At 38.0% G+C, this 20732-nt stretch overlaps 1 protein-coding gene across 2 annotated transcripts in view; it reads left to right on the top strand.

The window, feature by feature from the left end:
• Positions 1-20732, top strand: part of DCHS2 (dachsous cadherin-related 2) — a 260418-nt gene that overhangs the window by 96767 nt on the left and 142919 nt on the right. For both annotated transcript variants that reach the window (XM_079152922.1, XM_079152921.1), the window contains exon 2: positions 18835-19026. In XM_079152922.1, coding sequence (XP_079009048.1) covers positions 18835-19026 — 192 coding nt within the window. The remainder of the gene's footprint in view (positions 1-18834; positions 19027-20732) is intronic.

Here is a 20732-nt window from a genome sequence, read left to right as displayed (position 1 = left end):
TTACAAATAGTGCTTGGTCAATATGAAGGATTTATTCCTGGAATTTATTTATTGAGTGCCTGTGTTGGACTAGACACCCTGCTGGGCAGTGGGAACTAGCCATGAATGAGGTAAGATGGTCTGTCCTTGCTGAGATTATGGGCCATGGCAGACACAATAGCAGTGGTCAGGCAGCCCAGGGGACGGTGGATAAATGGAAAGATCTGTGGGGGAATACTGTTTAAGGATTTTAACCTGGGTCTCTTAGATGACATTCATTAAGCCCAGAACCCTCAGTTGGCCTCCACTGTTTATCAGACTCTCAAGGTGAGATGTGATGTGAGGAAGCAAGAGTTGAGACTTTTGTATTTAAATGAGTAGATTATGAACACAGTGTAGAAAAAGTATGTGGTATTCATAGTTAATGCTGTTATATTAATAATGTCCTTCATGGTATAAAATTGCTTTTTTTTTATTGTTGTTGTTGTTGTTGTTGTTCTAACTGCTAAGCATTGCACTGGGAGCTTTATACACATTATCTCATTTAAAACTCAAAATGGCCCCAAGAAGTAGAGTGGCAAATGGTTGTCATCCCAACAGTCTTACCTTCTTCCTTCTTGTGGTAGACTCCCCTTTTCTTAAACTTCCTCCAGGTGGGCATATTCTCATTGGTTCTTTTCAGTCCTTCCACTTGGAACAAGTCAACCAATTATAACTTGTTCCATACTGGTCTACTTTGCCTTGCCAAATAATTGATGAGTCCGGGCAGGCCATGTGATTCTGAGACTTGAAGTAAATGCTGGTAGGAATTTCTGGAAAGAGTTTTCTTTCTCCTAAATATGGATGCAAAGTAATTATGTTCTCCTTTCTACCTTTGGATATTACCATTGGCAAGTGGTGTGGGGTGCCATAATACAGGAAGTTAGTTCAATGTGAGGACCGACCCTAAGACAACAAGCCAATGTACCAAACATAATCGGGGAGAGAAAGCAGTGAAACAGAAAGGATCTAGAACCTTGGTGGGTCTTCCAAGCTACTTTACTCAACCAATCCAAAAGCTGCCATCTCCCCCAGATTTCTTGACAAGTGAGATAACGAATGCCCTCATTGTTTAAAATGCTTTGGTTGGGTTTTCTGTTACAACTGCAAGCATGCCTAAAGATGTGTGAATTGTTTTTACAAAATTGAAGCACATTAATTGATGTTAAGTTACTGCCCAATATAACATAGCTGCTAAAAGGGAGAGCTAGGGTTCAAAGCCAGTCTATTTCCTGAGGAGAACCAGTTTTTCCACCCTGTAACATGCACTGACCTTGGCATTTCAATTCTGCATGAATGGAACAGTGCTGATTTTAGTATTGTTGTATTATAGTATTCCCATCTGGAGTCACATATTGATGGTGCTGAGGCCTTCTTGGACCCTGATCCCCTCATTGGTAATAGTTATGGAACAGTAGAGAATCAGGGAGCAGCAGTGGAGAAATATGAGTAGGCCCTCTTTCATCCTTCTGTTCTTCCCTTTATCTGTGACTGCAGATTTGACAGATAATCAATTCAATGGATGGATATAATTTTAGTTTTTGTCAAATGTGTTTTTAACTGCATAATAAATCTTACTTAGGTTGATACTTAAATTCTTAAGTATGGGTGCTTCTGAGACTGAGGAATTAACCCATATATGGACTATTATGTATAGTTCTATAAAAGTGGTTGTATTGGGGAAGGGGAGGCAAAGCACTCCAATCCATGGTCCATAGATATATACACCCCCACTTCTACTTCTTTTCCTCCAGGAAAGCAAAGCCACTAGAGTTCAAGTTTCCAAAGTTTAATGTTTGCTGACTGTGATTCTGATGCTTTTGCAGGCGTGAAAACTGAAGTAAATTGTAGTCTGTATTGGAACTCAGGGCCCTTAATTTCTATTGTGGATTTACTCACTTGACCTTCCTTCTATCTGTCTTTCTCATTAAGATTTTTCAGACCTACAATGTTCTCTTGAGTTAGATGCTTCTGTCCATGTTTATATCTGGGATGCATCATTCAAATGGGGAAGACCTCTGTGCATACATTTAGGATAGCTATTTTTTGTCGTTGTAAGAAAACAAGTACACCAAGTCACTTATAAAGTCAAATCCATCAGAATGGCAGAAGAGAAGAAACACTGAACACAAGGAGAGCACGAAATGATGTAGTTCAAGCCCTGAAAGAAATCCATTGAAACCTAGATTCCTGTATGCAGCAAAACTGTCCTTTATAATTGAATGGAAAGTAAAAACCTTCCAAGATAAGCATAAGTCAAAGGAACTCATGACTATTAAACCAGTACTACAGAGTATATTAAAGAAGCCCTACACACAGAAGATAGAAATAACCAAGAAAGCATGGGAAAGAATAAGTAAGAAAAAAAAAAAAAGAAAGAAAGAAAACATATACAGAAGAGGTACAACCAAAAGATAAACTTAAATGATTCTAATTTATGATGCTCATTCCCCAAGAGAAAGATATGCTTAAGCATGAATCTTTTGGGAAAAAAAAAAGAATATAACAATGAACTCCTCTCTCTAGACTTTACAGGTGTTTCAGGATGTCCTTTGTGGTTAGAATGGGGACAGGGTGCCCCTTATAATCATATAACATTATTTATATATTTATATATTTTGCAAAAAATTGTTTACTAAAACATACCATTTAAAAAGTGAACATTCTCCATGGTTTTACTCCAGAGAGAACACCTGTTAGTGGTTTAGGTTATATTATTCAGATTTTTATTTCATTTTTCTGGAAATAGCAGAATTTATATAACTCTACATAGTGTTCTTCTATCTTGAGTTAGGATATTGGTCAGAAGGAAATGAATTTCACCTTTCAGTAGATGGGGTGGTACCTTGTGGCCCATCACCTTCTCTCCCACCCAACAGGTGGAAGAGCACCTGTTGTTAAGGCTTGGATGTGAGGGATCCCCCAAAAGCCCACACGTGAGACAATGCAGGAGGGTTCAGAGGACAAATGATTGGGTTGTGAGAGTCTTAGCCCAATCAGTGAATTAATCCCAGATGAGATTAATTGAAGTGGTAGGGTGTGGCCAGAGGAGTTTGGAATTGCGGTGTGGCTTTGGGGTATATATTTTGTATCTGGAGAGTAGAGACTCTCTCTCTCTGCTTCCTGATCACCATGGTGTGAGCTGCTTCCCTCTGCCATATTCTTTGCCGTGATGTTCAGCCTCACCTAGAGCCCTGAGGAATGGAGATGGCCTTCTATGGACTAAGACCACTGAAACTGTGGGCCCTCAAATAAACCTTTTCTCTTCTATGATTGTGCTGGTCAGATCATTTATTCACAGCAGTGAAATAGCTGACTGAACCTCCTGTGATGGCAAGGAGAGCAGGATTCAGTCTCTTCCTCTGCTGGGAAACATGCAGAGCCCAAAATACCAATCACCATTCCCTTTGGGTTGTTACAATGCAATATATGGCATCGAGACGGGTTGAGCAATGTGTCTGGTCCAGCTGTCCTTTTGGTCTGTCCTTTGTGCTGGACTTTTCTTCCTATTTACATATGGCCACTGACTTTGGAGAAGCCTTCCTTTGCTTAAGTCTTTTAAACTTTTTCTCTTATGCTTCAGTACCTTGTTTGACATCAGTAATTCTCTCATCTGGATTCTAGAGCATAGGAGAAGTGATTCTAGTGCCGAGGAAGAGTTTTGGAATAAGGTCCTGATCCACCTTGGACAGCATGGAGAACCCAAGGAATGTTCAGCCATTTCTCTATGGGGTGGGGCAGGTGGGGGAAGCACAACACTCTGTACTAGAGTCCTTGGCACTTAAGATCATCATACAGGTTCTTTGCTTAATCTTGTGAGACTCTAGACTCAGAAGGAAAGATCAATGTACCACACATGCCATGTTTTAAGTTCAAAAGTTTGATTTTGCTGTACCTATTTTACAACTTTTGTTCTTCACACCTTTGTTATTTTTCTGTGTCCACAGTTAGATTTGCTTTGGTCTTTCTAACAAACATATACTATTCCATTGTATAGCTATAAAATTGGCTAACTCCGTTTTGATAGACCCTTTTATTATGTCTAATTTTTTACTGGAAAATGAGAAAGTTTAATAACACTGGACTTGATCAACATTTTTCATCTTTCCCAATCTGAAAAATAAAATTAAAATACTCTAAACTCTGGTTATTGAAGTCCAATCTTTTTAATATGTGTTCAATTGCTTGTATTTGTCTCACTTGATCTCTCAGCATCATTCTGGAACTCATGCTGGGCAGAGAGACATAACTACTCCACAACTGGTTCTGCTGGGAAATTTTTCTCAAGGCTAGGAGAAAGAGTAGAAGGGAAATTCCAGGTCTTTTACTTGAGCCATAGGGTAAATGGAGGCGCCATCATACTGGAAATGAGTGAGAGGGGATTGATTTTTGTGCAGTGAGTGAGGAGAACCCAAAAGTTCTACTTTGGCCATGTTAAATGTGAAATGTCCATGAAACATGCCAAGTGGACACATCATGGGGCCCTTCCACATGTAAACCTGGAGCCCACAGAAATGATCCATGCTGGAGGTACATTGTCCAGGCTTCCCTCATATGGAAGATATTTAAAATCATTAGACTGGATGAGCTCACTAAAGCGGAAAGCGAAGAAAGAGAAAAGAAGACATTTACACAGCAGTTTGGAAGCACCAATGTCTATGTGTTGGAGCCATATATGAAAATTAATCCCTTGGTGAAATCGTAGAGGTAAGAAGAAAGAATAAAAATGAGGTATCAGCTTTTATAAGCCTGTTTCTTTTGCCAGATCTCCTAGAAGGTCCATACTGGCCAACAAATTTATATCTGAACTTCAGGGAAATAAAAACCTTGAATGAAATATTTAGTTAAAATCCTCTCATGAATTTGCTTGTCATTTAAGGATTTACAGTATTAGACATTGTGCTTGTATGTGAAAAACAGTGTTTGCAATCCAAAGTCATTTTTGGATAAACAGAATGTTTCTAATCATATGATTCTTTTCATTTCCTGATATCTGTGAGAATGCTATGAAAGCATCCAATTATGGATTGATTTGTTTTTGAAACATGTATTTTCCCCTTCATTGTACTATTGTTTGGTAAAGAAGCATAAAGTATTTGAAAACCATGGTTGTCTTAAATAATTCAAGAAGTTGCACTACGATATCATTCGTAAAAATAACAGAAGACAGTAGTATATGATAAATGATCAGATGAACCAGAGAAATTTGCTCTGTGTTACAAACACTGTGTTGGTCAGCTTTGCATCTGTGTGACAAAATATCTGGAAACACAACTTAGAGGATGAAAGATTTATTTTGACTCAAATTTGAGGTTTCACTCCATGGTTGGCTGGTTCCTTTGCTACGGGCCTGTGTTGAGGAGTGGAGTTTGGAGGCGCATGCAGGAGCAGAGCAGCATACCTCTTGGTGACCAGGAAAGAGAAAGAAGAGGGTGGGATTTTAGTCAACTTTTTTATTGCTGTGACCAAAGGACCTGACCAGAACAATTGTGTGTGTAGGGGAGGTGGAATTTATTTGGGGGTTCCCGGTTTCAGGGGTCTCAGTCCATAGACAGCTGGCTCCATTTCTGGGGCTCAAGGTGAGACCGAATATCATAGCAGAAGAGTGTGGTGGAAGGAAGTGGCTTTCATGATGATTGGCAAGCAGAAAAGAGATCCTACTCGCCAAATGCAAAATATATACGCCAAAGGCACTCCCTCAGTGACCCACCTCCTCCAGCCACATGCTACCTGCTACAGCTACTACTCAGCTAATCCCATTGGGGGATTAATTAACTGGTTGGGTTAAGGTTCTCATAACACAATCATTTCTCCTCTAAACCTTCTTGTATTGTCTCACAATGAGCTTTTGGGGGACACCTCACCTCCAAAGCATAACACAGAGAGAGAAGATGTAATTCCCAGAGGAATTCATACAAAGACCCTTCTTCAACTTGTCCCACCTCCTGCTGTTTCCACCACTTTCAGATAATGCCATCAACTTATTAATCCACTGTTTAGGTCAGAGAGATCATGGTTCAATCACATCCCAATGTCCCACCTCTGAAAAGTGTTGCATTAGGGACCAAGCCCTCAACAGGTAAGCCTTTGTGGGCTTTCCAGATCCAAAACATAATAAGCACTGTTAATGTTAAACTACATAGTTAGAACTCATGAAAGTGGAAGTTGTCACTACTTTTTAGATGTGAGGTGAAACATGACATAGGTACATAGGTATAATTCGGGCTACTTGGTGTACATGCATATGCCTCTGTGTGTGTGCATGTGTGTGTTTTATTAGCAGTGATATTAAAGCAAGCTGCTTTTTGAACATGAGTACTGAGCCAACCAGTTACTTAAAATTGCTATATTATAATGTGATATTTCTATCTTTTCTTTTGCTGTAAGACCATTAAGAATATCAACAACCTAGGTCTGAAATAAATGAATAAATCAAAGGTAAGTATGATTTTCTAAAGTACCAGTTGATAGATTAGTCACTGGCCACCTAATTTTCAGTGCCACAAATATCAATTAATTCTTCTTCTAAAGATGAATGCCTTTATCAATGGAGGAAGATTTGACCTCATTAAAACAGCATTATTGGGCTGGGGAGATAGCTCAGTTGGTAGAGCGCTTGCCTTGCAAGCACAAGGCCTGGGTTCAATCCCCAGCACCGCAAAAAAACAGAACAAACAAACAAAAAAAACCCAGCATTATTGGTGGAGAACTCTGGAAGAGACTCCATGTGGCTGTGGGGGGCAGGGGGAGGGACTTGTTCCTCTGACTGACTTCAACTTCCTTTGATCCATTTTAGCCCCAGTGCCTTGAAGAGCTTTTCATTTTCCATTTTGTTTGATTTGTATGTGTGTATGTGGGGAGGGGATTAAATTAGATATTAGAAGACTTTTTACCAAAGTAATTGGGTCATGTTTTAGATCATGTTTTCAGTTTTAGTTATTCCATGACACACAGTAGTAAAATGAAATTTTACAAAATAGAAAGTCATAATATAAAAATTTAACTCAGTGTGAGCACTTTAGCTAGGACTTAAAATTGAATGATTGGGGTCATTTAAAAAAATAATTTAACTTTTATTTTTATTATAAGAGTACAATGCAGAGGCATCAATGAATGGAGACCTTGGCTATAAGGGCAGTTCAGATATCTTGAATGAATCCCTATCAGTGGAGTGAGTCACCAAAATTATATTATTTTTGATTAACATGTATAAATTCTACACATGGGGTTCAGTCTGATATTCTAGCACATGCATAGAGTGTGCACTGATCAAATCCAGCTTCCTATGCAGGCTTTGATTTTGTAAGAGTTTACTCCCCTGCTTTAGATCAGGATTTGGCAAACAGTGGCACCTGGGCTGGAACCAGCTGGCTACCTGTTTGTGTACCACTTGTGAGCTAAAAATGCTTTTTACATTTTTGAATATTGGGGTGGGGGGAGCAATATTTCATGACAAGTGGAAATTAAATGCAATTCAGATTTCAGTCTCCATAAATAATTATTTTACAATATTTCATGACAAGGGAAAGTTAAATGAAATTCAGATTTTGCTCTCCATAAATAAAATTCAGATTTTGCTCTCTATAAATAAAAATTTTATTGTAACACTGCTATCCATTTACAATCGTCTATGACTCTTTCATGGTAAAATGGCCAGGAGTGGCAAACTTTTCCTATTAAGGGCCAGATGGTAAATATTTTAGGCTTCAGGGGCCTATTACCACTGTTCCTCTCCTGGTTTAGGAATGAATAATGATGCTGGAGGTGCACTCAACTAGCATGATTGAGGTCCTGGTTTGATCCACAAATAAGGAAACAAACAAAAAAGAGGGTAATGCTGTAGACCCTGTGACTCCTACACACCCACACTGTAAGTGGCTCTATAGAGAGATGGCAGCTGCTTACCAATACCAGTTTATACTTAGGTTCAGTGTTTTCGATGCTTGGCTTCTTTTTCATAATATATTTTAATAAAATTATCTCTTTTTTAAGTTTGGAAAAAATTAATAAAATAAAAACTTTTTTAAAAAAAACTCTTTATCCCCCATTAGATTACTTAAAATTTGGCTTTTCTTTGATTTTCTCTTGTATACATTAGATTCTTTTGGCATAAATGAGATATTTCATTTTATTTAAAATTTTTTTAAAAATTTTTTTACAGACTGCATTTTGATTCATTGTACACAATGGGGTACATCATTTCATTGCTATGGTTGTATACGATGTAGATTCATACCATTTGTGTAATCATACATGTACATAGGGTAATGATGTCTTGTCTCATTCCATCATTTTTCATACCCACTCCCTCTCATTTCCTTCTACATAATCTAAAGTTCCCCCATTCTTCTCTCACTCCCCACCCCTCTCACCCCCAGTATATATCATTCTCCACTTAGCAGGGGTTGGTTTTTTTGGGATTGGCTTATTTCACTTAGCATGATATTCTCCAATACCATCCACTTATCTGCAAATGCCATAATATTATCCTTCTTTATGGCTGAATAATATTCTATTTTGTATATATATATATATACCACAGTTTCATTATCCATTCATCTGTTGAAGGGCATCTAGGTTGGATCCACAATCTAGCTATTGTGAACTGAGCTTCTATAAACATTGATATGGCTGTGTTACTGTAGTATGCTGATTTTAAGTCCTTTGGGTATAAACCGAGGAGTGGAATAACTGGATCAGAAAGTGGGTCCATTCCAAGTTTTCTGAGGATTCTCCCCACTGCTTTCCAGAGTGTCTGCACCAATTTGCAACTCCACCAGCAATGTAAAAGTGTGCCTTTTTCCCCACATCCACACCAACATCTATTATTGTTTGTGTTCTTGATAATAGCCATTCTAATTGGAGTAAGATAAAATTTTAGAGTTGTTTTAATTTGCATTTCTCTAATTACTAGAGATGTTGAACTCTTTTTCATATATTTATTAATTGCCTGTATGTCTTCTTCCGTAAAGTGTCTGTTTAGTTCCTTGACCCTTTTATTGATTGGGTTCTTTGTATTTTTGGTGTAAAGTTTTGTAAGTTCTTCATAAATTTTGGAGATAAGTGCTCTATCTGAAGTGCATGTGGAAGATTTTCTCCCACTCTGTAGGTGCTTTCCTCACATTTTTTATTGTATCCTTTGCTGAGAAAAAGCTTTTTAGTTTGAGTCCATCCCATTTATTGATTCTTGCTTTGATTTTTTTTTTTTTTTTCAGAATCTCTCTTTATTGACTTGTTCTTTTGTTTCCTGCATTTGCTCTTTTAACTGTTTACTGGAATGGTCATGCATTGCCTGCATTTGCTCTCTTATCTCATCTTTTGCTTCATGGATCATTTTAATTGTGCAAATTCTAAACTCTTTTTCTGTCATTTCTACTGCCATGCTGTCATTGGATTCTATCACAATAGCATCTTGGTTTGTTAGGGACAGTTTCTTCCCCTGTTTTTTCATATTGTTTCTATATATTCCCCTCTATCAGTGAAGATCAGAGATACTGAAGTTCCCCCCTTGCAGGCTTATTATGACCCTGCAGTTTTCCACTACCTCTCCTTTGGAGGGGAGATCAATACGAGTAGCACCCAATACAGAGAAAATGCAGCCCTGAACCAGACAGCCCCTATAAAAACTTTAACATTATTGTAATGAACAGGATCAGTTCGATTACTATTTAGAGTGTTTCTAGTTGGGAACAAGAGGATGGGGAAGGGTGTAGGATGTGAGTAAACAGAGGTACCTGTCAAAGGGCCTCCAGTCTCCTGCAGGTGTCTCAGGAAGGGAGTTGCCCTTCCAATGATGATGGCCACGCCCTCAGGAATAATTCAAAATACCTGCACCAGCCTCCACAGAAGCTGGGGAGCCCCAGTGAGGGTGCGCTGAGTTAGCATGGAGACAGGCGCAGTGTCCCTCAGGTAGGGGGGCAGGCGGGTGGGCTCAGTGACTGACCTCCATCCTTGGTGTGGGGGCATACTGGGGGGCTCAGTGCCAGCTTCCTTCCGAGGTCTAAATGAGATATTTTAAATACAGTTTTTTCAGTTTGCTCTTTTTGGCGGGGGGAGGGAGGGCATAAGGGAAGAATGGAGGAAGGATGGATTGTATAGAGGGAAATGAGGGGTGGGGAGGGACCTGGGGGGTGGAAGGAAAGATAATGGAATGAGACAAACATCATTACCCTATGTACATGTATGATTACACAAACAGTGTGACTCTACTTCATGTACAACTAGAGAAATGAGAGTTGTACCCCATTTGTGAACAATGAATCAAAAAATAATTTTAAAAAATGAAAGTCTGAAAACAATACTGTGGACAGTTTTCATGGCTACCTTGAATTATGTCTCACAAATGAATTATAATTTATTTAAAAACTGTTTTATTGTTGAATATTTGTATCCTAGAATAAATAATACTATGTTGTGTCTTTTATACAAATGTTTTACTGTAAACATTCCTAGATATATACTGAGATGAATAATTTTAGATTTGGGAGAATGTTTAACAGATGTATATGATTAAAAGCAAAGCTTTTTCCATATAGGCTATAAAAATGAGTGTGTGTTTGATACATTTTTCTCACCATTTAATATATTATGGTTGCCAATTTGCAAGCATATGTCTTGTTTTTCATTAATTTGATTACTATTAAAGCAGAATATCTTAAATATATTTATTTTTCTGTGAATTTTCAGTTTATGTCCTTTGTCTACTTTTTTGGTATTGGGAAATTGTAATCACTTTTATTTTTGAAAGACCTTAATTAACTCTTTGTATGTATTTGTTACAGATATCATACCTAATTTGCCTTTAGATATTTTTGTATATGCTATTTTTTCATAAGAGTATTAAATGTTTGTATTGACTTTTTCCTTTGTGATTTTTGGCATTTAGTTTTTAAATTCCTTTTTGCCTTAAATTTTCTTTCTAGTATAAGACTAGGTCAAATATATATTTGTGCTTGAAATTATTTCATTATTTACATTTTGACATATCTGTATAGACTTTATTTCAGGATGAGGTTAACAGCAAACTTGGTCCCCTAAACCCACCCCATGTACTTTGCCAGTTTTTATAGCATTTATGTTAATCAATTCACATATTTCAGTGGTTTTCTTTCTAGTAGACAAAACTTGAGTTTTAACCAGGATTATTTTCAGAGGTATGTTCGTGTTCTGCGGATCTGCCTGCTAATTCTTTTTGTTGATCACACTGTTTTAATTGTTCAGTTTGTCACACTGCAGTGACAAGTTTTCTTTTCATTCCATTGGTTCAGGTTCCTTTTTGGGGGGTAGGGAGATAGGACAAAAATTAAGTAATAGGATTAGTGGTTTCTAAATCTCATTCTTTAAGGCAGTAAAAACATGTTATCACAATTTTGGGCTCTATCTTGAGGACATGTGTTCAAACTGTCTACATAATAGTTGGAACAACTTCTCTGAGAATGCATTTTAAAAAATAAAAGTAAAACACAGTTGTTTCCCACCTCTTCATAGGTCCATGTATCTTAATATTTATTTCCTTCTTCTTTTGCCCAGCTGATTTTAGTTGTAGCATTCTTGTGTTGAAAAACCATTATGTATTTTGTTCGATGGTGATAAATCTTGGTTAATAAACTGTTTTAGGAATAAAAATTATTCTTCAGTGAGTGTTCCATAAGTGTTATGAAACATTTTGTTCTTTTGTGTTTTCTCTGTAGGTCAAATAGACTGAATAGTCATGAAAATTACTCTTCGTGCAATTACTGAATTCATTCTTTCATGCAATAAGCATTTACAGCACCTCTCACTGTGAACCAGGCACCAGTGTTGTGGGGCTGGAAATGCAGTGGGGAGTGAGATAAGTGTAACACTTGCCCTGGAGCTTAAATTCCAGTGAAGACATGCAGTTATCAATAAAATAAAAATATATAATGCAGTATAAAGTAGAGATAAGTGCTCTGAGTGTTATATGGACTTAGAGGTTGCTTTTGCTAAAACACTGTCTCAGCTTGGGCCTACCAATGTTCAAAAAAATTGGCCTCTCTGCCTCCATTTTGCATTTATTTTGCTCTGAGTGACGTTGGATTTCAGGAATAGCAGTTTTGATCAATAAACATCTTGTGATGAGTCAAAATTACTCTCTAGGCAAGAGTAGCTATCCCCACCTGAGCAGTCTTGAGCTAATGATCAGATCAGTTTGACAGAGATTTCTTGAGTGCCTGTTTGCTCCTCTTGCCTGTATAACCTAGGAGCTCAAGTACATGCCCCTGAAGAGAGGACTGGAAATACTGCTTTTATCTTCCTGGTAGAGCTACACTGATCAAAGTTCCCATCCTGCTTTTCACTACTAACTTTTTACATTTAGTTTCGGGGGAAAGTGGGTGGACCTGCTTGGCTGAGATACCCAGAGTTGAACCTCAGGTAACATGAAGAGAAGCAAAGCAGAAAAAAGAAAGAAACCATTTGGCAGAGGTGAAAAGGAGACATTCATGTCTAGGGTGATCAAGATGGCTTATGTGACGAGGTGGTCTCTGTACCAAGACTTGAAAGAAATGAGAGGACAAGTTGTACTAATGTCTGAAGGGAAAGCCTTCCTGGCAGACAGATCAGCAAGTGCAAAGATTCTAACAAGCTGGTGTGTCCAGTACCATGAAAGACAGCAGCATGTCCCGGGAGGGAGGGAGGGAGTCAGAGTAGCAGCTGATGAGGTCAGAGAGGTGTCCAGGGATCAGGATTTTATTTGAGGGTGGGATTTTATTGGGTATGATGGTAGCCACTAGGAGATTCTGAGCGGAAGAGTAGTGTGACTTCTGTCATTTAACAGTATCTCTTTGGCTACTTCAGTAGGATGCCATTGCCATTCACTGAAAAGACTGGAAGGGTAGCAGATTTTCAGGTGGTGTGCTGCTGGAAATCAGGAGTTCCTTTTGATCACATTGCATTTGAGATAACAGAGGAGATGATATCTGTCAGTACGACGATGCATGAACCTGGAACAAGGAATGAGATATAGAATTGAGAGTCATCAATAGAGGTTGCTTTAGTGTCATCAGGCTGGGACACATCACTCAGGGAGTGTATTAGTTTCCTAGGGCCACCACAACAAATTGCCATGAATTGGGTGCCTTACAACAACAGAAAATATTGTTTCCCACAGTTCTGGAGACTAGAAGTTCTAAACCTGGCCAGTCACTGCTCCCTAGGGTAGAACCCAGCTTTGTCTCTTGATCACTTTAGTCTTTTCTTCTGGAATTACATCACTTCCTCCTCTTCTGGCTGTTGTATCTCCCTCTGTCATTCTCTTATGAGGACACTTGTCATTGCATTTAGGGCCCACATGGGTAATCCAGGATAAGCATCTCCTCTCAAAAATCTTTAAAGTCATCCCATTTTTGCATATAAGGGTTTGATCATATAAGGTAATATTCTCAGTCCCTGGAATTAGATGTGGATCTGTCTTCCAAGGGGTCATCATTCCATTGTCTATAAGCAGTCACTGTGGATGGAAAAGACTGTGCTTTGGGTCATACCAGTGTTCAGAGGTAGGGTGAGACCACCCAGCCATAAGGAAATGGAGGGAAGGTCAGTGAGATATGGGGAGGACAGTCAGACTGTAGTGCTGGAGAGGGAGATGCTTAGGGGTGTCTGAAAAGCTTCTGAGCAATTCACCCAAGGACCAACATTCACTACTAAACTTGGTAAGATGGACTTAGTTGGTGAACTTGGCAAAACTGCGTTCAGAGGGTGGCGTATTGGATTCACTGTGGTCCTCATGGTTGAATGCAACTTCCCTTGGAATACGATAGCCTCGTGTTATCTGTAGGATTGGTGGCCAGCCAAGTGTTTCAAATACAAGAAGTTATTTGGTGATTTCTATTTGAAGTCCTACGGATGGATGTCATGTCAATAACTTTGTTTCTTCAAACAAATTACTATGTGCCTGTGGCAGAAATTTTGTAAGTTATAATAAAAATTAAAGAGGACTATTATATTAAATTTTAAAATTCATCTAAAGTGCTGTCATTTTTTTTTTTTTTCTAGGACTTTTTGTTTGCTTATTTTTCAGAGCGGGGGGCAACTGAGACTTTTCTAAAAACTTCCCTGATTTAAGTAATCTGATAGTTTATGACTCAGTAAAGAGTACAGCTGCCAAAATGTCACCCTATGCCTTTAGGTTTGGGTCTGGCTGATGTGAATGGCTGAGACCCTCCACAGGCTGACCAGCAATGCTCAGACAGAGAGGGCTGTTGTGCTAAGGACATGCACACAGGTCCTTTCTGACAGCTGCTAATAATTGAGTAATCTCCAGTTCCCAAAGTCAACAACGTATCTTCTAAAACCAGATGGTAGTCCCAATAACATTGGCTTGATTGGAAGAAAAATACAATGAACTAGATTCTAAAATTCATTCTCAACCTTTTGATAGCATATATAAACAAATGATTTGGCTTATGTAAAAACAAACTTCCTTATTTCTGCTTTTAAGACTCTTTTCCTTCAAAAAGCATGGGAACATGATATCGAGGGCAGTTGTTCTCATGGCCATGTTAACATCTGGATTCTTCCTTATCCAGGTGTTAACATGAGGAAAGTGATGGAAAATTATTTAAATTTAAGAAAGCTAAAGATGGAATCAGACCAATCTTGATACGTAGTGATATTTTGCATTTTTGTAACGTCTCCATGAAGTTTGTGAGCGATCACATTTGAGGAAAACAGTTCTTAATCAGAATAAAATTAAAGTAAAACCTACAGCTTCATTTTCATCTAAAAGAGGAAATTTGAGATGAAGCTGAGGAGCTCAGGGATGGCACTGGAAGTGCTGTGATTGGCTCTGTGCGTAGATTCAGGAACAAAATCCTCCTGGGGACTTAGGCCCTCGGTTTGCACCATGAGGTTGTGCTCACAGAGTTTGACCAGGTTCTTCTGGATTTGGTTTAAATAGCTCTCTCTGCAGAAAGGGCCCTCTGAGCATCTTTACAAAACAAGATTTCCACTTAATACTTGACAAAACCATTTTTATTTTCTCTTATTCAGATTGTCACATTTTACACGTCAGTCAGTGGATATTGGACAACGTATGCATCATAAAGATTCCAAATTAATTCTAAGCATTGAAGACCTAGTTTTAGTAGGTGAGCTATGTTGTTAGAGAATAGAAGGTTCACATATCTAGGTAGCTGGGTAAAAACAGGAAGGAATACATTTTTTATTTTATGATTCTGAAACTCAGAATATGAACTGCCAACAAAAATTGAGATCAGTTCTTTTATCCCACGTTTGACTCCTTATATTTTGCTCTGCCAATAGTCCAGATGAGAAAAGAAGTTCTCGAAAGTGGAAACAGTTTTACATAAGCACTTGTCTGCATATGCTATTAAAGACTGAGAATGAATTTTATAGTTTAATTAGTTGAATTTTTCTTCCAATCAGGTGAAAGTTATTGAGACTATGATATAGTTTTAGAAGATGCATTTGTTTTTAGGAACTCGAGCCTATTTACTTATTAATAGCTGACAGAATAGAATAGACCAAATGTATTTGGAGGTTAAGTTTTTTGTAGTGGAACAATTTGTGGATTTTCTGGTCTAGCCAATCTGACAAGAATAGCTCACAAATATGTCAACAGGCTGCACAGCATAAACAATTTTGCCAGAGAGTGTAAGGTGGATTAGAGTGAAGATGACTTTAAAAGGCTATGTTGAAAAAAATAGACAATTAAACAAATAATACTGCAATTATTGGGGTTCTCAGTCAGGCCTAGGGTGTTTCAACCTAAGCACTATTGACATTGTAGGCCAGATGATTCTTCATTGTAGGGAGTCTGTTCTGTGCATTGTAGGATGTTTAGTAGCATCTCTGGCTTCAACCCACTAGATGCTAGTAGAACCCTGTCTCCCATTGTGATAACCAAAAAGTATTTTGGTCTTTGCCAAATGTCCTCTTGGGAGAAAAGCTCGCCTGGGACTGAACCACTGAGTTATGCGGCACAAATACCCTCAAAGTCATATGCCAGTTATCTGCTCGAGATAGAATGAGACGAGGGGACAGGTTTATTGAGACCTTCACTGTTGGATGTATTTTGAGGATGGAGTTTCATCTGGGAAGCATTGTAATCAAAGCGCAGCTTCTGGGTGTATATTGTAGATCCTTTAACAGATCCTTTAAAATCTAAAGTTAAATGAGTATGATAGGAGTACTAAAAATGCAGGTGATATAGATGATCTTTGAGTTAGCCTCCCTCCCCAAAACCTTTCAACAATGTGAAGGTCTGCCACAGTTGTCCCCAAGACTAATTGTGCAGTTGTTGGCATTGGGGAGACTATTCTAACTTTGCATTTGCTTAATTTCACCACATAGTAGCAGCTGCTTGAAGACCTACATAATCTTATATGCTTGTATTCATCTATTCTAGACTATGTGAATATTCTACATTCTAGGTGCTGTGTCAGAGACTATTTCCATTCATCTAATAATATCCTTATGTTTCTATGTATTTCCTAGTCACCCTTGCAGTTAAGTTGGTGTCATGTGACTAGTTTTCTCTGGTGAAATGTGAATTGACTTAACTTTGAGACTCAGAAAATAACAGGCCAGAGTGCCTAGTGTATCTTCCCCCACATCAAAGTGATTTGGGGGGCCTTGCCAATACATGTTGTCATGAGCCAAAGAGATAGCTAGCTGATCCATGATTTCATTTTCTCTGTTCTCTTTTTCTGGAACAACTACTAATTGGCTGTTGGACTTTTGGAGTGCATCTGCTTAATTTTCTTTTATTTCCAAGAATCATCTCTTCATCTATTTTTCTGCTTTCTGGAAACCAGTTGGAATTTGACCACACAGAAAAGAAGGTTCAGCTAAGCCTTGAGGGTTCAAGCATCATTACTAGTTGCCTTTCTTCATATTAATGATATTATACTCAGAAAGTCACATGCTGTGAGGTGGACAGTTGTTTGGAATGGTGTTGCACATTTCCTAGTGCATTCTGCTTTGAAGGAAGGTCAGAAGATTTGGCAGGGGGAGCATTTTTTTTCCAGTAGGTAAAAGATGAAATGACAAGACTTCAGATTTGGAGAAAGGGTGTGTGTTTGTGTATATACTAACCTATATATGTGGTGTGTTCTCTAAGCACTGCCTAGATATGAATCCCGGTTTTGACGTGTATTAGCTATGTGATCCTTGACAAGTTACATAGCTCTCTGGTTGACTTTTCTGATCTGTAAAATGGATAATAGTACTTTGTTAATAAATATAGAAGAGTATCTGTTCTATAGAATATAATTTTTCATTTCCCCTTCCTTCCTTCCTTCCTTCCTTCCTCTCTCTGTCTCTCTCTGTCTCTCTCTCTCTCTTTCTCCCTTTCTCTCTTTCTCTTTCTCTGTCTACCCTCGAAGTGCTTCTTTTATTGTAAGATGTTTGGTGTTACTATTAATTGGGTTATAAGTCAAGGAGTCATATTGAGCCTATAGGCTCAAGAATGTTTCTGAATTCTATAGTCTGTTGTATTTCTCTTTATATGGTAGCCCCCAAACCCCCACTTACTGCAGTTTCTATTTCTGTGATTTCAGTTATCTGCAGTCAACTGTGGTCTGAAAATATTAAAGGGATATTTCAGAAAGAAATTTAAATTTTTGATTGCTATTCTAGTTGTGTGATGAAATCTTTTGCTGTCTTTCTGCATCCTGCCTGGGATGTGAATCATTCCTTTGATGTATTCACATTATATATGCTGCCTGCCCCATGGCTGTTGAGAGACAGAGCAAGAGTGAGTGGTCACATTCATGTAGCATAAGTTTTATTGCAGTCTATTTTCATTATTCTATTTATTCTTTTTTTTTTTTTTTTTCTGGTGGTAGGAATTGAACCCAGGCAATTTTCCATGCTAGACAAGCACTCTACCACTGAGCTACACCAAAAGCCCTGTTACATTTTATTATTGGTTATTGTTGCTAATCTCTTATTGTTCCTATGTTCTATATTAAACTTCATCACAGGTCTATATGTATAGGAAAAAAACGAGTAAATGTAGGGTTCAATACTATCTGCAGTTTCAGGCATCCACTAGGGGTCTTGGAACATATCCCCCTTGGACAAGGAGGGACTACTATATGTATATTCCCACAGTTAGCATAAATCAATTAAGTGCTTTCATAATTCCACCTGTTTCATCCTTTCTGCTGGCACAGGACTGATGCTAACATAAAGGGCACTTATAGGATAAGAAAGAAGTGCCTTTCCTCCAGGCGGTGACAGCTTCGTGTCAGTGTACCTGTTGGTGAGCAGCGTGCTGGCTTTCATTCCCACGTGCCCACTGGGCAAGTCATGCTGTAGCCCGTCGGTAGGATGGTGCAGGGGCCTGACTGGAGCATCACTCCCAGAAGGAAACCTGGCCTGGGAGACCCAGATCTCACCCTCCAGAGTGAACTTTGTCACTGGTATTAGCTTTCTAGCAAGCACACCACTACTTCATTGATTTTTTTTGTCTTCTTGCTATTCTCAGGTTGAGCCCATCACTTGAAGGCCTAGGAGGGACAGGGAACCAACAAATACATTGTCTGGTCCTGATAGCCATGTGAATATTTTTAAACCTTTGCAATTAGATGACATCACTTAGCTATGATGAAAGGAATAAGAGGACAAAAGAACCTAGGCTTGATATTGAGAGATCACCTGAAACTGTGGCAGTGGGCATAGGAGATTGAAAATAAATTTACTAAGGGAGGAAAAAAGTTAAAGCCCATGCTTTCTGAATAGCTGAGGTGGTTATGTAATTGTCCAAATCATTATAATAATTCACAACCAACTGAAAGTAATGCTGGCATTTCTCTGCCTCCTGTCTCATAGGTAAAAGCCTCCGATGCAGATGCAGGAATCTATGGCTTTGTTCAGTATTCTCTTTATGATGGATTCCAAAGTGACGAAGCACCGCCAGCATTCCAGATCGACCCCCATGATGGGCAAATCTGTGTGTCTCAAGATATTGACAGGGAAAGGGATCCAGCCACCTTTGATCTCCTGGTGAAAGCGAAGGATGGGGTAAGTCTTTGTGTGTGAAATTTCAAACATTCTCAATTGTGAACCACAAGTGTGTAGAAAACATCGTGGAGGACCACATAGAGAAACAATTATCAACAATTGGCTCACTGTGTTTCATATACCCACCACGTTTTTCCTTTGCCTGAGTTTTTTTAAAGCAAATACTGAGCATTGTATCATTTTATTCATTAATAATTAAATAATATCTCTAAGTGACTTTTTATAACTGTAACTACAACCCTTTAGCAGTAATTCTTTGATAATGCCTGATATGAATTCCATGTTAAATTTTCTGGCTTATCTAAGCATATATTTTAATAATTGGTTTATCTGAATCCATATCTAAGTAAGTCCACAAATTTTTATTTTTGGCATGCCAGTCTTGCATTAGATATACTTATCACATATAGTTTCCTCTCATTCTGTGACTTGTCATTTCTCATCCTTAATGGTATTATTTGAGGGCAGATGTTTTAATTGTAAGAGAACTCATTTTATCAATTTGTTTCCCTTTATAGCTAGTGCTTTTTTGTGTCATTTTAGTAAGCAATTGCTTACCTTAGAGACATGGGTGTTCTCTAACATTTTCTTCCTTAACCTTTCTTTGTTTCACATTTCACACCTATTTTTTCAATCTAAGGTTGGGAGATTTCTTCATTATTTCTCCAGCATGGTATTCAATTAACCCAGAACCCTCTATTGAAACGATTTTTCTTCATTGCACTGGAGTGTCACTGTTGTCGAGAATCATGCGATTGTGTATGTGTGTGTCCGCTCTGACACTCTCTGTTTAACTTATTTGTCTGACTTAGTGCTAGCAACAGATACTCCTAATGATTTAAATTTTATAATAGATTGTGATATCATGTATTCTCTTAGCCTTATCCTTGTCTGTTTCTGATCATTTACATTTCCAAATACATTTTAGAGACATCTTGTTCAATTTCCATTACACTATAGCAAAGGTAGACTAGTGTGCATACTGACACTGGGATTTTTTTCACTTACCTATTTCAAATGTTTTACTTTTTCTTTTTTTTTCATCATAATACTTTTTTTCATGTACTTCAACTCAGAAAACTTAACAACTTTTAATAAAATCTTTCCAATAAAATCTTTTCATTTTTCCCAAATATCTTCCTTTTAATATATTTAAAAGAAATGGTGCTCATCCCATTCATCATGTGAGTATGCATAGGAAGAACAATTTGAGGGTAATCTGAGTGTGCCTGCTAGGTGGAATTCCATGTATTTTTTTTTAATTTGTTCTTTTTAGATATGCAAGATGGTAGAGTGTATTTTGACATTCTATACATACATGGAGTATAACTTGTTTCTTTTTAAAAATCTGCTTATTACTCTTCTGTGTAGATATACACTGTTAATGCCTCTTTGGGCTGAACTTTATCTTTTGAAATTAATAGGAGAATTACCTACTTAAGACATGAGTCATTGGGGAAATGAATCTAATTGTATTTATTACAAGTAGCTGTATGGAAACTAACATAAACTAATTTATATTCAATAAGATATTCATGTTCTATTTGCTTAGATTTTTGTTAATACCTCCTATCTGGCTTTCAGAATCCCTGATTCTATGTACTACACATGTAGAAAACAAAACCAATAATCAACGGAGGAGTTTAGACTAATGCAAGCCTTTGTGATTATTTAAAGTCCAATATATGCACACAAATATTAATACA

The sequence above is a fragment of the Sciurus vulgaris genome, assembly GCF_902686455.1.
Source record: "Sciurus vulgaris genome assembly, chromosome: 9".
Classification (NCBI taxonomy): Eukaryota; Metazoa; Chordata; class Mammalia; order Rodentia; family Sciuridae; genus Sciurus; species Sciurus vulgaris.
The sequence above is the reverse complement of the archived record's forward strand: the minus strand, read 5'-3'. Positions and strand labels throughout refer to the sequence as shown.